This window comes from Melanotaenia boesemani, chromosome 7 (genome assembly GCF_017639745.1).
Source record: "Melanotaenia boesemani isolate fMelBoe1 chromosome 7, fMelBoe1.pri, whole genome shotgun sequence".
In the NCBI taxonomy this organism is placed as follows: Eukaryota; Metazoa; Chordata; class Actinopteri; order Atheriniformes; family Melanotaeniidae; genus Melanotaenia; species Melanotaenia boesemani.
This window is the reverse complement of record NC_055688.1, coordinates 12,538,312-12,551,362: the sequence shown is the minus strand read 5'-3', so window position 1 is coordinate 12,551,362 and position 13,051 is coordinate 12,538,312. Positions and strand designations below refer to the sequence as shown.

The window sequence follows — 13,051 nt, the reverse complement described above, 5'->3', positions numbered from 1 at the left end:
GGTTGTTGCATTTGCAGACAGCTGTTTTGACCCTGATCATCAAGGTGTTCGGGCCAAAGATTTGGAGGCCCAAAACAGGCAGATGCCACTCAAACAAAGCTTGCAAAATGCATGGCTTGTGATAGGTATTTGTTAGCATAAGTGAGTGCCAAGATTAACAAGAGGCCAGTGTTATGCTTACAGTTCAATGAAAACGAGCGATTCCCTGTGAATGGGAAGAGGCAAGGCGCAACGAAACCCATTTCCTGTGACGTTTTTGGTGATGACGGCTCATTTACAGGCAGGGAACCTGAATGATGTGTTTACTGTGCTCCTAGATGGGTAGTTTTTTGTTATGACTCGGATGATAAGCACTTGTATGATAGACTGGATGTGGCGATAGCAAATGTTTACGACTGTCTGGTGTCTAGGTGGCCACATTTCACATAGACAACAATAAAAGCCAAAAATGGCACAGGAGCTAAGGTCTGAAAAGAAAGCTTTGCTGTTGGAGAAGAATGCCTTTCTTGTTAAAGCTTGTCTGGGTTCATAGCTTATATCTTTGTATACATTAGCCTTTTTTCTATATGTTAAGTTGGTCGACCCATATAGCTCTGAGAAACATACTTTTTATATTTATCATACATTAAAGACTTAAATGGATTATTTGAGGGACGTTCCTCTGTAAAATGCAAGAATGAATGAAAACAAACAAACAAAAATAGCATTTGATAGTTGAGTCTTGTGGCAACTATATACAAACTCTAAAAAGAAAAATGGAAGGTTTGGGAGCTACCCAAGACACATCTGTATTTATATATTAATTGTTATTTGATTTCCTGCTCCAACAACTGCAAAAATTTGTCCCTGAAAGAGTTACTCTTAGACTGCAGCATTTCTGATATTCACCTGACAGACACACAATTTCTCCCCTCCTTTCAGTTTGTGTTGGCTCGGGCTTTCAAGCCATTATTATCACAAAAAGTGTTGCCCCGTGTTCTTTGAAATCCGTCTGCTTCACACTCACACATGGGAGCTGCACTCATCAGCTTTTTATAGTAAAAAAAAAAAAAAAAGGAATTGCACTGTCTTTCTGATACATTTCTATGGTATCTTACCTTTGGGTGGTTTGAAACTTTAATGTGGAACTCATAGCCAAATCCCATGACACTAACTACTCTCCAGAATCATAAAGTGTTATTGCATTGTTTTCATAATGGTTACAAAAACAGGTAGGAATGCAACGATGTGAAGCATATCAAGAAAAAGAGAGAGGACTGTCATCTTTTCAAAAAGTCACAATATCATTTAATATAAAACACTTTAGAATTAACATAATGAGGAATCCATGATCCGGACCAATCCATTACCACTTGAGCACTGCGGTTGGGGGAGGAGATCCACCTTGACAGCAGCTGAATTCAATGGTACTTCCAAGTGCACACAGAAAATGGTTGAAACATGCATTTACTACATTGTACAAAGTAAAAAGCAAAGGAAAACAAAACAAAACAGGAGGTCTTTTATTTGCCTTTTCTGGCAGAGAGTCTCTGCCGCCTCGTGAAGGATCCAGAGGCAAAAGGGGGGACAGTCTTGATAGTTGGGCATGTACAGAGGTGTCCATTTGTTTCCTGGCACTTAGGGATAAGTGCCCTCTTCTCTTTTAGACCGACAGCTGAAGGGAAAGCGGAAACTTGGTGTAAGGCAGGATATGACTCAACAGACTTTAGATATTTAAGATAACACTTGTAGAGTTGATTAATTTTTTGACAAACAGCACTGTAAGTGCGGCTCCTATGCTGTGAAGTCCGCTTAGTGTTTTGTAGGTCTTGGCAGTAACAGATAGCTGTCTCTGTCTACACATCATGTTGCTGGTAACGATCAATGAATGAGGAAACGGTGTCCACCTTTTTTTTCTTCAATGCAAGCACAATTCTTCTGTATCTATGATATCCCAGTTTTTCAACATCATATTTTTCAGACATACATAAAACAAATTCTTCTCTTTTGTCCACTCACACTGTTGACACTTTGATAAAGTCATTTAATTCCTGCCTTTGTTCCTCCTTCTGTCCTTTTCCCTCCCTCCCCGTCTCTCCTAGACACACACTCACACACACATACGCTCACACTACAGATGCCACGGAGGTGACGGAGGTCACCTTATTGTCTTCTGCCCACGGCTGCAGGTTCTGCAGGGCGTAGAGGGAGGAGTTATGCAGGCAGAGTGGGTCTGGCTGCAGTGGCTGGCTCAACGTCTTCTGGAAAGCTTCCTGCTGAAGCTGCAGCATCAGCCGGTTGGCCTGCTGCCTCTCAGCTTCTCTCTCCTCTGCTGTTTGTCTCCTGTGTGAAGAATAACACAAAAGAAGAAAGAGAGAAGGATTTAATACCAGTATGATGCTTATGTTTATGAGGGCATGTACGCAGCATCAACTTGTGTCATAATTTTTAGCTGTGTTGAGCTGACTCTTCAAAAAGTAAGTGAATAATCATTACTTTTTAAACAGAAAATAGAAAGAAATGCAGGCCTTAAATAAATAAAACAACATTTTACATTCTAAGAAATGAAAAGAAAGAAAAGACTGAATCATTGCAGAATATGATGTGAGGCAGAAATTTGAATATAAGTAAGTGCCTAAAAAAACTACAGTAGGTGTCATGAAAATGCTGTGAATAAAAATAAATAAATATATATATATATATATATATATATATATATATATATGTATTTGGGGGGTTTTCCTATATTAACGATGGCAAATGAAAGATCACACAAGAGAGTCATAGCATGAGGAAATAAATAAAACTAAGACAAAAATAAATAACTAGAAGAATCTTTTCTGTAGGTTTAAAACATTTTTCAAATAAAGCCTACTCTATTGCCATCTGGCAGCAGTGTGAACATTTATTCAACACCTGTGCCCCTGAATTTACCTTCAGGCTGGATGACAGCTGATCAGGCTGAGTGACAGGTGATGGTGAAAAAACATGGCTAAAAGAAAGGGGTGGGGGTCTGAACTTCCTGCCTCCAGGTGAAACATTACATCTGTTTTTCTTTTCTTTTCAGAGCAACAACAGGATCCTGTACACTCCTTAATAAGAGCTGCAGTGTTTATGTTTGTTATGTTTATGTTACAAATAAAATTGCGCTTCTATTTGTCATCAGAAGTGAAGTATAAAGTGTTGAGTTATTTAGCATCTATATTTCTGCACAACTGAATTCAATATTCAGATCAATTCCTGTTACATGTTTCCCTAAGAGGAATAAAAGAATCCTTATCCAATGTGTGCTAATTTTAGCAAAATAAAAAAGAAGTGTATCAGCCTCACAGAGCAACACATAGTGAGCAATTTAGTTAGCTTTATTAAAAGCTTATAATGTTCCAAAAACAAAAATATGCAACAAATTCATTAAAATCAGCTGCAAAATCAAGATGGCAGGCAAGGATTACAAGCAGAAACACACCTCTAAAACACTCTTTCATGCACATCAACCTCCATCCATTAGCCACACATTATTGTTAACAGCATTATCATAATCTGATTCTCCGGCTGTTGATTTGATCATCGTCTTGTTACTAGCGTAGTCGTCACGCAAAGACATCCCTCATGCACATCCTATCAGGTGCACACTACAGAGGCAGCGGCATAAATCTCAGCAAAAGTAGGAAATCAGGAAAACGAGTTAAACCAATTCCCCTGTTACTCGTGACATGCCGTTCAGTCAAGAGAGTTTTATTATAAGCAGATTCATTTTATTACAACTTGTGGTGGGGATGAAATTGTTGGAGCTTTTTGTTCATTTTAAAAAAGATCATCCAAACAAATTTGTTTATCTCTAATAAAGAAGTCGATAAGCTTGTCGATAAAGTACAACAGAACTTAGACTGTTTTATAAAAGTCATTATAAAAACCATCAAGGAAATTTAAAGATAAAAAACCTTTAAGGTAATGACTTGAGGTAATTTAGCTATTTGTAATATGCTTTTGAAATATGTGTTCTACTCCTTTAACAATGGGAAGAGCATCATAATTTGATTTCCTACTCATTTACTTCCAAATGGCTATAAACAACAGTTAGAATGAAATGAATGAGAGTGCGTGTGTGTGCGTATGCTGTATATGGACTTGGCAGTCAATTCCTCCTGTGAGTGTTTCAGTATTGCTTTGGACAGCAGATTTCTAAAAGGCCTTTCAGGAGGCTCATGAGTAATTGTGCTTGGTCAAGTGAACTGGCCTGGACTGGCAGCTAAGCTAAGCAAAATAGGTGTTGTGTTGTATAACTCCTTGAATGCTGTGTACAGTTTTACCTGTGTTTAATACAAGACAAAGGTAAGCATTTTGGATATGAGGGTATAAGAAAACAGTCTCATGCTAGTGAACATCCTGCTGTCGTAAAGTTAAACAGTTTCTGGAAAATCCATTAAGACCTGTTTGTTGTTCTTTAGGAAATTGTATAGGAAAAAAATGGGGGGGGGGGGGGGGAGTAGTCACTACAGGCTAAAAACAATGATTTGTACTCAAATGTGGATGAGCACCCTGCTGATGCCTTACCGCCATTTTGTCCGCCTGTTCTGAAACCAGGTCTTAACTTGTGCATCTGTCATCTTCAGGGCCTTTGCCAAAGTAGCGCGCTCAGCCGATGCCAGGTACTTCTGCCGGTGAAAACGTTTCTCCAGCTCGCAGATCTGCACCCGGCTGAAGGAGGTGCGGGGCTTTTTTCTTTTGGGTGGCGTTCGGTTCTGGTAGGGGTGACCGATGCGACGGGTCACAGAGAAGGGTGAGAGAGCAGCTGAAAGAGGAAAAGAGTTTATTTATTTGTTTCTGTTTCATCATTTTTAAATTGTATATTTCTCAAAGTTTAAGTTTGAAATTGTTATAGGAACTATTGATATTGTCTAACTAATAGTATGTGTTTCTGATGTGTCAACTCATTTCCATTGAGCAACATCCAATCCTTGCTTTCCTAATTTTTGCTGCACTTTGTCTTAACTCTGGAAAAGCCAGCTGGCACCACAAGCTGCAAGCTGAAGCAGTCATTACATCCATTACAGCATGTTAAAAACCAAACAGAACACAGACTTTTACTGGAAGGACAAGCTGAATTTGATTGACACATGAACATTTTCTAAAGCAGTTGGTCAGTTTTTGCTTGGAGCTGCTGATAAAGCAGTCAATTCAGGGTTTCAAACAATTATTTCAAAAGCAAGCTGCAGCTTTAAAGTTCTTTTTAGCATCATTTTTTTATATTTCAAGTTCAACACATGAGAGATGCTCCTAAACATCAGCTCTGACACAAATGGCTGACATACTGTTATTAGAGGCAGTGACTCACCTGGGCAAGCCCCCTTTGGAAAAGGATAGTCTGCTAGAAAGCCATTGCCGTCTCGCAGGTGAGCAAGCTCAGGGTAATAGCATTTGGCTAATGTCTCCACAGTGCTCCAGACAGGGACCCTGCTGATGTCTCCCTTGGGGAGAGGACAGAGGGACCCGGTTGCCTCTGGCCCCCCTGCGGCCTCCCCGGCTCGCCTTTCCTCTGCCTGCTCCCCTAAAGAAAAGGGAGACACAGTAAGGTCCCACATCTGGAGCAAAGTAGTGGCTGCCGCCGGGCAGGCACCGCTGCATTGCAGCTAATCACATGAAGAAGGCCTAAATGATGAGCAGATTCTACTTTAATGTCATTTACTGCTAGCCCTTAAGTTTGTGTTTGGGGATGTTTTGCCACAAAATGAGATATCTGCCATTCAGAGAAAATTAGTGACAACTAACAGAGTAACATAGATAAATCATGCACAAACTGGCTGGTCAATTAGAATCAAGCAATCAGGATCATCCACTAAAATACTACTGGAAATAAACAAAGTACAATAAAATATTTTACAGAGAAATCCATTTTAAAAAGATTAAGTACTTGCACAAAAGCTTCCATACAGACATTAATACCATTATTACTTCACAATATCATGACTTCTTAAATGTCCACGTTATTTATTTATATATTGTCACTGATGTGTTTTATTTGCATATAAATACATCTTAATAAATTAGAAATAAGTTTGTCAAAGGGATATTTTAATGTTTTGATTCCTTTGTTTCTGCACCTTTTCCAAAATATAACCTACACTCAGTCACTGTGTGAGTGTCCATTGTCTTTTTAATCTTCTTTCTGTGCCTTAGCGCCTGGTGGTTCACTTTCACTTGCTGGGTATTAATAACAACTTATCCTCTGCATCATAAAATATCTATGAATTCTGTCTATTTTGTCAGCCATGGGTAAACAGAAGATCAATAAATGTAATGAGATCGTTGGCCATAGATCCACTCCCCAGCCACATTCTTATTTTGAAGCTGAATGGAAATCAACAGCTAAAAAAAAAAAAAGAAAAAGAAAAAAGGAAAAAAGTTCCTCTGTATCATTTTTGTGTCATTCCTCCCCAGCAAGCTGTTTTGCCTCCTGTCTTACAGGGTGTTTATTTGTTTTTGTTTTGTCACAAAAGCTCACCAGGAGCCGAAATGAATATGAAAACATCTGCATAGGTGTCCCCTCGGGGCGACGTGCTGCTGCCGTTGCTCTGAATTTCAGCAACCTGAAAATTCATTTGCTTCTCATGAGATGACAATTTGGATGGAAAATGGAACATGAAGCTATTATGCACTCTGCAGTCATTTCCAGGGAGCTTGCCGGTGTCCCCTGATGGTCCTGAACACGAGTGGCAAATTGAGGCACACACAAGCAGACGATTTGTAAAGTAAAGATGAGCAGCTAAATGAGCAGCTGTTTCAGTAGGTCACATTAAGTTTACATCAGCTTTGTGTAAATCAGGAACTCAGATTTAGTGCCGGACATGAAAACCTGCTGATTTTATTGGCTTTTGTTCTGGATTCATTGTAATCAAGACCTCTCTGTTTGTTCCTTTCTTATTGTTAATCTTCTATAATATTCATCTAACATGATAATACAATTTCACATAATGTGTTGCTTTGATGCTCAGTAATAATAAGATCGTAATTATAGCCCTCTAACTTTCCTTTTGGGGCTGAAACGGAGACCTATGATATTTATAAATGACTTTATAATGGCAAACATCCTGCGTTATTTCAAGAATATTGCTATAGGTAGACTGTAAAATCTCTTTGGCCTTTATTACTGACTTACAGTAAATTCGTTGCACTTCCTGACTCTCACTGATTCGTACCATGATTATTCTATGATGCCTCCACAACGACTAAAAGATCACTTTTGGTTGGTTGTATCATTGCCTAAATCAATGTGGAGCCCTATGGGTCACAGAAAGAGAGCAAGCAGGCCTGTTGTTGCTCCAAGCAGCAGGTCTGGCTAAATAATACTGCATTAGAAAGCTATTTCAGGCCATCTGTGGGCTAACTAATGGACCAGGCACATACAAGCACGTTCAGAGGCAACCCAACAAGCAAGAGGGTCTTTGGGAAATGCCAACTGCAGTAAGGTATTGCCTTACGTGCAAAATGGTGATATATATATATGTATACTGTACATATATATATAATGGTAAAATATATATATAGAGATTCTAAGATGAAAATGGTTGAATTAAGAAAAAGGGTTAATTGTTTGCATGCCATTAAATAAAACAGTTTTTAATAAGTCCATTTAAAAGGGCACAAAGGAATAAAGTAAAAGAAAACTCTTAAGGTGTCACCTTAAATAACTACAACCTGCTAATGTTGCTAAGACTGAAGCAGCATATATGTAAATGGGGGCTATTTAAAAAAAATCTAAAACAGCTAACATTAAAAAATGTGTAACTGCTAAACTAATTTGGCCCAAACTAATTTTAATTCATTTTTATCTGTATGAATCATGAATTGCTTCATATTTTTTATATTTCTTTGTTTTGTCAGCTTTAGTGACTTCTTTAGTGGGTCCTGAATAATATTAGGTTCCATATTATAATGACAAAAACAGCCAGAAAAAAGTAAATTAGCATTTGTTTGCAGTTAAATACTATTTCTATGCCACGCCAATTTGTTGGTGAAGTAGAGAAGACGTGTTGCTTGGATTGTAATAAATACATTTTAAAAGAAATATATTTATTTTATTTTAGTACTAATAAACATTCCATACAGTTTCACAATTATCAAACATAATCATAACAGTCTACATATTTTTGTTTTTATTTTTCCTATTTTACATATTTTTTTCTAAATAACATGGAATTTAGATTAATTATGAGCAATTACAGACAGACAGCTGGAGTCCATGCTTTTCGCATATGATCATTTATCTTAAAAAACGAATCTTCCTATGATAAATAAAACTAAAAACAAAACAAAACAAAAAAAATGACTCCTACTTTTGCTTTCTTTCAACAAAATGGAAAAGGAAAGGAGTGAAAATACAAAATCTGCTGCCTGGGTAACACAATTTAGCATAAACATTTTTAAAAAAAGATAAAATGCCACCGTGGAGAATATGTTTCCCATAATAAAACCACTTATACTTAATAACACTTCTCGGTGACAGCGCCTACCTTCCCCACTGCGGATATTATCTTTGTAGCAATCTAATAAATATATCCGTGAAGGATTCTAAACGGGGGGATATTGAAATATAACACAAACATACATTGCAATTTATTACACTATGGGACAAAGGGACGTGACTCTGTTTTCTGTCAAGTCGAGAAACACGAGGGCGGGGACGAATATAAACACTGCAAAGATAATAAAAATAAATAAATAAATGTTTTCTGTCTTGCTGCATGTAACACGTGCACAGAGATGCACTGGAAAGGAAATGAGTTTAATTATGTTTTTTATTGGTGCTAGGTGGACTATAGAGGTGCTCATGCTGTATTATGAGTGTTTATTGTCAAAATGCATCAACGAGCCGTATTAACCTCAATCATTATTATTACTGTATAATCAACATTATTAGCTGTAGAGTTGATGGTGGCAATAATAGTTTTAATTTCTAAACTAGATTACTTTGGCTATTGATTATGTTTAATAATGTAATTCACGTGTGTCTGTACATCTTATGCGATTATTAACTCTTCTTACAATAATTTTTATCATTATTTTAAAACCAATTAGCTATTGTTTTTATAGTTTATTATCCCTTTAAAAGCTACAAACGTTACTAGAAATATCTCAAAATTAGAAAATAAAAAAGCAAGCTAACAAAATAAATAGAGAAAATAGAGAAAAAGCCATTTTGACAGAGAGTAGCCTATATGAATAGCTATAGCTATTTAATAATATGAGCGTTACGTCTAATTAATTTAGTGACGGAAAATGTATTCGTTTTAAATCATTTTACGCCCATGGACGACAAAAGACGGGAGCTGGTGGTCACTTTGAATCCAGGGGTGTGTAAATGAGTTTTGCAGATGGATAATTGAATCCAATAACGTCCTAAATCTTATATTTTCCTCTGCTTTGATTCTGCGTTGGCCCACCGTGATGTATGGTCGTGAAGTTCTGCCACATAACGTGAAAAATGAGAGTCCATTGGGCAATTTAACAGGTTTCTTTTTACATCCCTGCAAAGCAAACAGCGATGAATGGCAGACGCTGGAAGCGTTTGGCAAGATGTTTAGCTGTTTAAAGCTGCACTGGACCGTTTTCTCCTCCTCCAGTTTCATCTTGGAAAGCAAGGAGAAAAACAAGAAACAGGGAGAAACATTCAGAACGGCGGTCTTGGGGATAGATGATAGTCCGCGTGATTTACGGCCCTTTAAAGGAAACGTTGCATGCAGGCTAAAACTGGAGTGTGTGCCTGTGTGTGTGTGTGTGTGTGGGTGTGTGTGGGTGTGGGTGGGTGTGTTTGATAAAGACAGCGTGTGTATTGTCCTCCTGTAGCTGCTGCTGAAGTTTGGCTGATCGATACAGAGGAAAGATATAAGCCGTGAAATAATTACAGCGACAAAAAGCTGAGAGAAATTAAACGAGAGGCCCTCGGTGACTATGAGTAAAATTGATAAGACTATTTCCACTGGATCTTTTTGCTCATGACATATCGTCCCCCGGTTTTTAATAATTAATCTGGTAGAAACTGAAATATGAATATTTAATGCGTTGAGAGGGTCGAGCGTGCGCAGTTCCTCGATGTGCCTCATTTTCATCTTTATAACAATGAGCTCAGGAGAAAAAATACAAATTGAACCACCAGTCTGAAAAAAGATAATGGGGCTGTAATACTTCTTAGCCAATAAAAAACAGAGTTTTACTCTAATATCATAATAGTTTGCCGCTTTATCTCGTCTATAATACATAAACTCAATTATTATCTAAATCATACCTCATGTTTTTCAATTGGATATATTATATATATAAAAGCAAAATTTAAAGCAAAAGAAAAAAGAGAGAGAGAGACGTAATGCAAGCATTATGAGGCTTCAAAAATTATCCTGTGTGGCTAAAGAAAATAAATTGTAATTATCATTTATATTATAGAGAATAACTAAAACCAAAAATCTGTGTTAGTAGCTTTTGCTTTGAAAAAAGAAAATGCGTCTCATTTTCACTTTTAAATAAGCAAGTATTAAGAAAAAAGAGCTACTGTATCATTAAAACAAATAACTGGCATATTATAAACAAAACAAAAGAAACAAAAGTTGATGTGTTTAATGCCCCCCTAAAAAAAACAGAAAGAAAAAAAAAACACGCACACCTACGCACAAAGAAACGTCAGCACCTGAAAGAGGGTGACTTTTTTCCAAGCATCTGAAAAAAGCTATAATAATAATAATAATAATAATACATGAAAATATTTTTGACTGACACTTGTAATGACTTCTATGACTCGTCTTCCTACTTTCTCAATTGGCTTTACAGGAAGAAAAAAAAATCATTCATCCTCATGAAAAAAACGGGGAACGTCGTTATCCGTCATCCGCAGTAAATGGAGAGTGATGGTCCAATACTGATTCATCAGCATGTCCGCGTCAATTTTTCCACTCGTTTATCAGACTGTCCTTCCAGCAAAAACGACCCTGTGTGGTGCGTTATGTATAATTTGTTACAGATTAAAACCTAAAGATTAAAACATCCACTTCACTTATCTGTTATAAGCCCGTTTAGCCCCCCCCCAAACAAACAAATAAATAAATAAATAAAATCCATTCAGTCTAATTTTCAGTTAGAGGCAGTGTGGTGTGAAATGTAATGCTTTTTGAGTTTCTCTTGTCTAACTCTCTGGCCTGTCTTCGTTACACATATAAACTAGATGTTGCAGGACCATTAGATTCATTTACCTGTTAGTCTGTCCTTGGCAAACCTCCTACTGCTCTCCATCCACGGAAAGGTGAAGTTTGCTGCGTTCCCCATTCCCATCCCGGGCACTGAGGGAATGCCGGGTCCGATACCCGGCGGATGCGTCGAAGGGGGCGGATGAGGAGCAGTAGCCGCGGGCGGTGGTGGCGGAGGCGGCATGGGTCTGTGCGCTGGCACCCGAATTACGCCGCCTGCGCCTCCAGAGTTCACATTGACGTTCATGTTCATGTTCATACTAACGTTCATGTTCATGTTGACGTTATAGGAGCCGGCCAAACCCGCCGCTGCCGCCATAGAGCAGGCTGGGTTGTAGACGCTGTTGTAGCCGTTGCTGTAGACATTGGAGGCCAACGCGTAATCCGGGTCGCCGGTCCGGTTGGGCAGCATGCAACCGCTGGACTGGTCCGAACTGTTAAGGATCTGGTCAATCCCGAAACTGATGGGTTCATGCTGCTGCTGGTGCGTCTGGTTCACCTCCTCGATCCCAGTATGCTCCATTTTTTTTCGGTGATGTGCTTCTCAGTATACTTTAAAAGTGTAGGGGCAAATTTTTTTCATATAGTGATTCACGCCTCTGGGAAATGAAATGTTTTCGTATGCGCTGCTGTACCGAGATGTTTTTGTTGGTTTCAAACATCGACAAAAGTCTAGTCCCAGGAAACCAATAACGTGTCCAGCGCTATCCAAAACCGTGCCATCATTTTTGTCCAGCAGTGGGATTGGATGTTTCCTAAATTAAATGCCTATCCGTCGGGCTAAGAAAAAGCGTAGCCTATCCATTTTTTAATAGATCGCTCTATCCAAGTAAATTAAACACAAGGCAGCCTATATCAAAAATGAAAAACAGCCCACGTTGCCCAGTGGCTATCCTGCGAAACCTACTTACAGTCAAAAATCCGTGGTTTTGAGAGGAGGGAGCTCTCTGGAGAGACTTGATGCGCTTTGTTCGTCTACTCTGGCAGAGACAATCCAGGAGACATGGCAAAGCAGCCAAGCTCGTTGCATCAAAACGAAACAGGAGAGCAAACGGAACAAAGCTGAAGAAGAAGCGAGAGCGAAGCGTTGACCTCGCAGGCGTGGATATTAATTGGATATGAGCGTAAAAGAGGGCTCTGTTGTGCTGAATGTTGAAGCGCGTTTCAGCAGGTAAGACAGCCCTCTGCGTAAAAGCTGCCATTCGGTCCTCGAGCCAAACACCTCCCTCCCAACCCTCACTCTTTTCACTCCCTCCCTCCCTCTACACTAGGACAGTAGTTTTGCTCCAGTGTCTTAAAGAGGCCGCAGCTCTCAAAAGTCTGTTTTCTGCAGTTTTTCTTTTTTATTAAACTGAAAGTTTGTGAATTTTAATAAAGCCGATCCCCATATTAGCAGTCCGTTGCTTTTAAATTAATAATTTTATTCTATTTATTAGATAAATGTCCAGTCTTAAAGAGTCTAATATGTTTTTTTTTTTCCAGTTTATCGTGTCCATTATGGTGTATTTTCAGGAGCATGCACGTGCAATTATTTAAATTATTTTAATGCTGTAAAACATTTACTTTATGACGTTGTGCCTTTTAATGTGAAATAAAAGCTATTCTGCAAATATCATTTTGAATTATGTTTAGCTAATCTAATTTAAATTAAGAATATTGGACTTTATTATAACTTTATAATTAATTGTCTGCTCATTTTTGTACTGTTCCGTTAAAGGTCAAAACAGAGCCCCCCATAGCTGCAAGATTTAAGATGACCTGCTTCATTTGGTTCAGAATATCGTAAAATAAATAGACAGATAAAAAGACTTTAGAAATATATAAAAAATCCAAATGAAAAA

At 38.2% G+C, this 13,051-nt stretch overlaps 1 protein-coding gene across 3 annotated transcripts; it reads right to left on the bottom strand.

The window, feature by feature from the left end:
- Positions 1–1,170: 1,170 nt before the first annotated feature.
- tlx2 (T cell leukemia homeobox 2) lies at positions 1,171–12,398 on the bottom strand. Of its 3 annotated transcripts, XM_041990433.1 has the most exons (5): positions 11,217–12,396; positions 5,315–5,527; positions 4,534–4,771; positions 2,142–2,322; positions 1,192–1,654 (listed from the first exon to the last, which is right to left on the bottom strand). In XM_041990433.1, exons 1-5 carry the CDS (start codon positions 11,731–11,733, stop codon positions 1,643–1,645), a joined length of 1,161 nt encoding a protein of 386 aa, XP_041846367.1. In that variant the 5' UTR covers positions 11,734–12,396; the 3' UTR covers positions 1,192–1,642. The 3 variants fall into 3 exon arrangements, with proteins under 3 accessions (XP_041846368.1, XP_041846365.1, XP_041846367.1); XM_041990431.1 differs by having other exon boundaries at positions 1,175–2,322; positions 11,217–12,397; XM_041990434.1 differs by lacking the exon at positions 5,315–5,527 and having other exon boundaries at positions 1,171–2,322; positions 11,217–12,398.
- Between the last annotated feature and the right edge of the window lie 653 nt (positions 12,399–13,051).

Coding starts and splice junctions, on each gene's coding strand:
- tlx2 (XM_041990431.1), bottom strand. CDS start 11,733: ATGGAGCATACTGGGATCGAGGAGGTGAACCAGACGCACCAGCAGCAG. Junction 5,528..11,216: donor TGCCAAGGACAGACTAACAG/GTAAATGAATCT, acceptor CCTTTTCTTTAG/GGGAGCAGGCAGAGGAAAGG. Junction 2,323..4,533: donor AACAGGCGGACAAAATGGCG/GTAAGGCATCAG, acceptor TTCTTCACACAG/GAGACAAACAGCAGAGGAGA.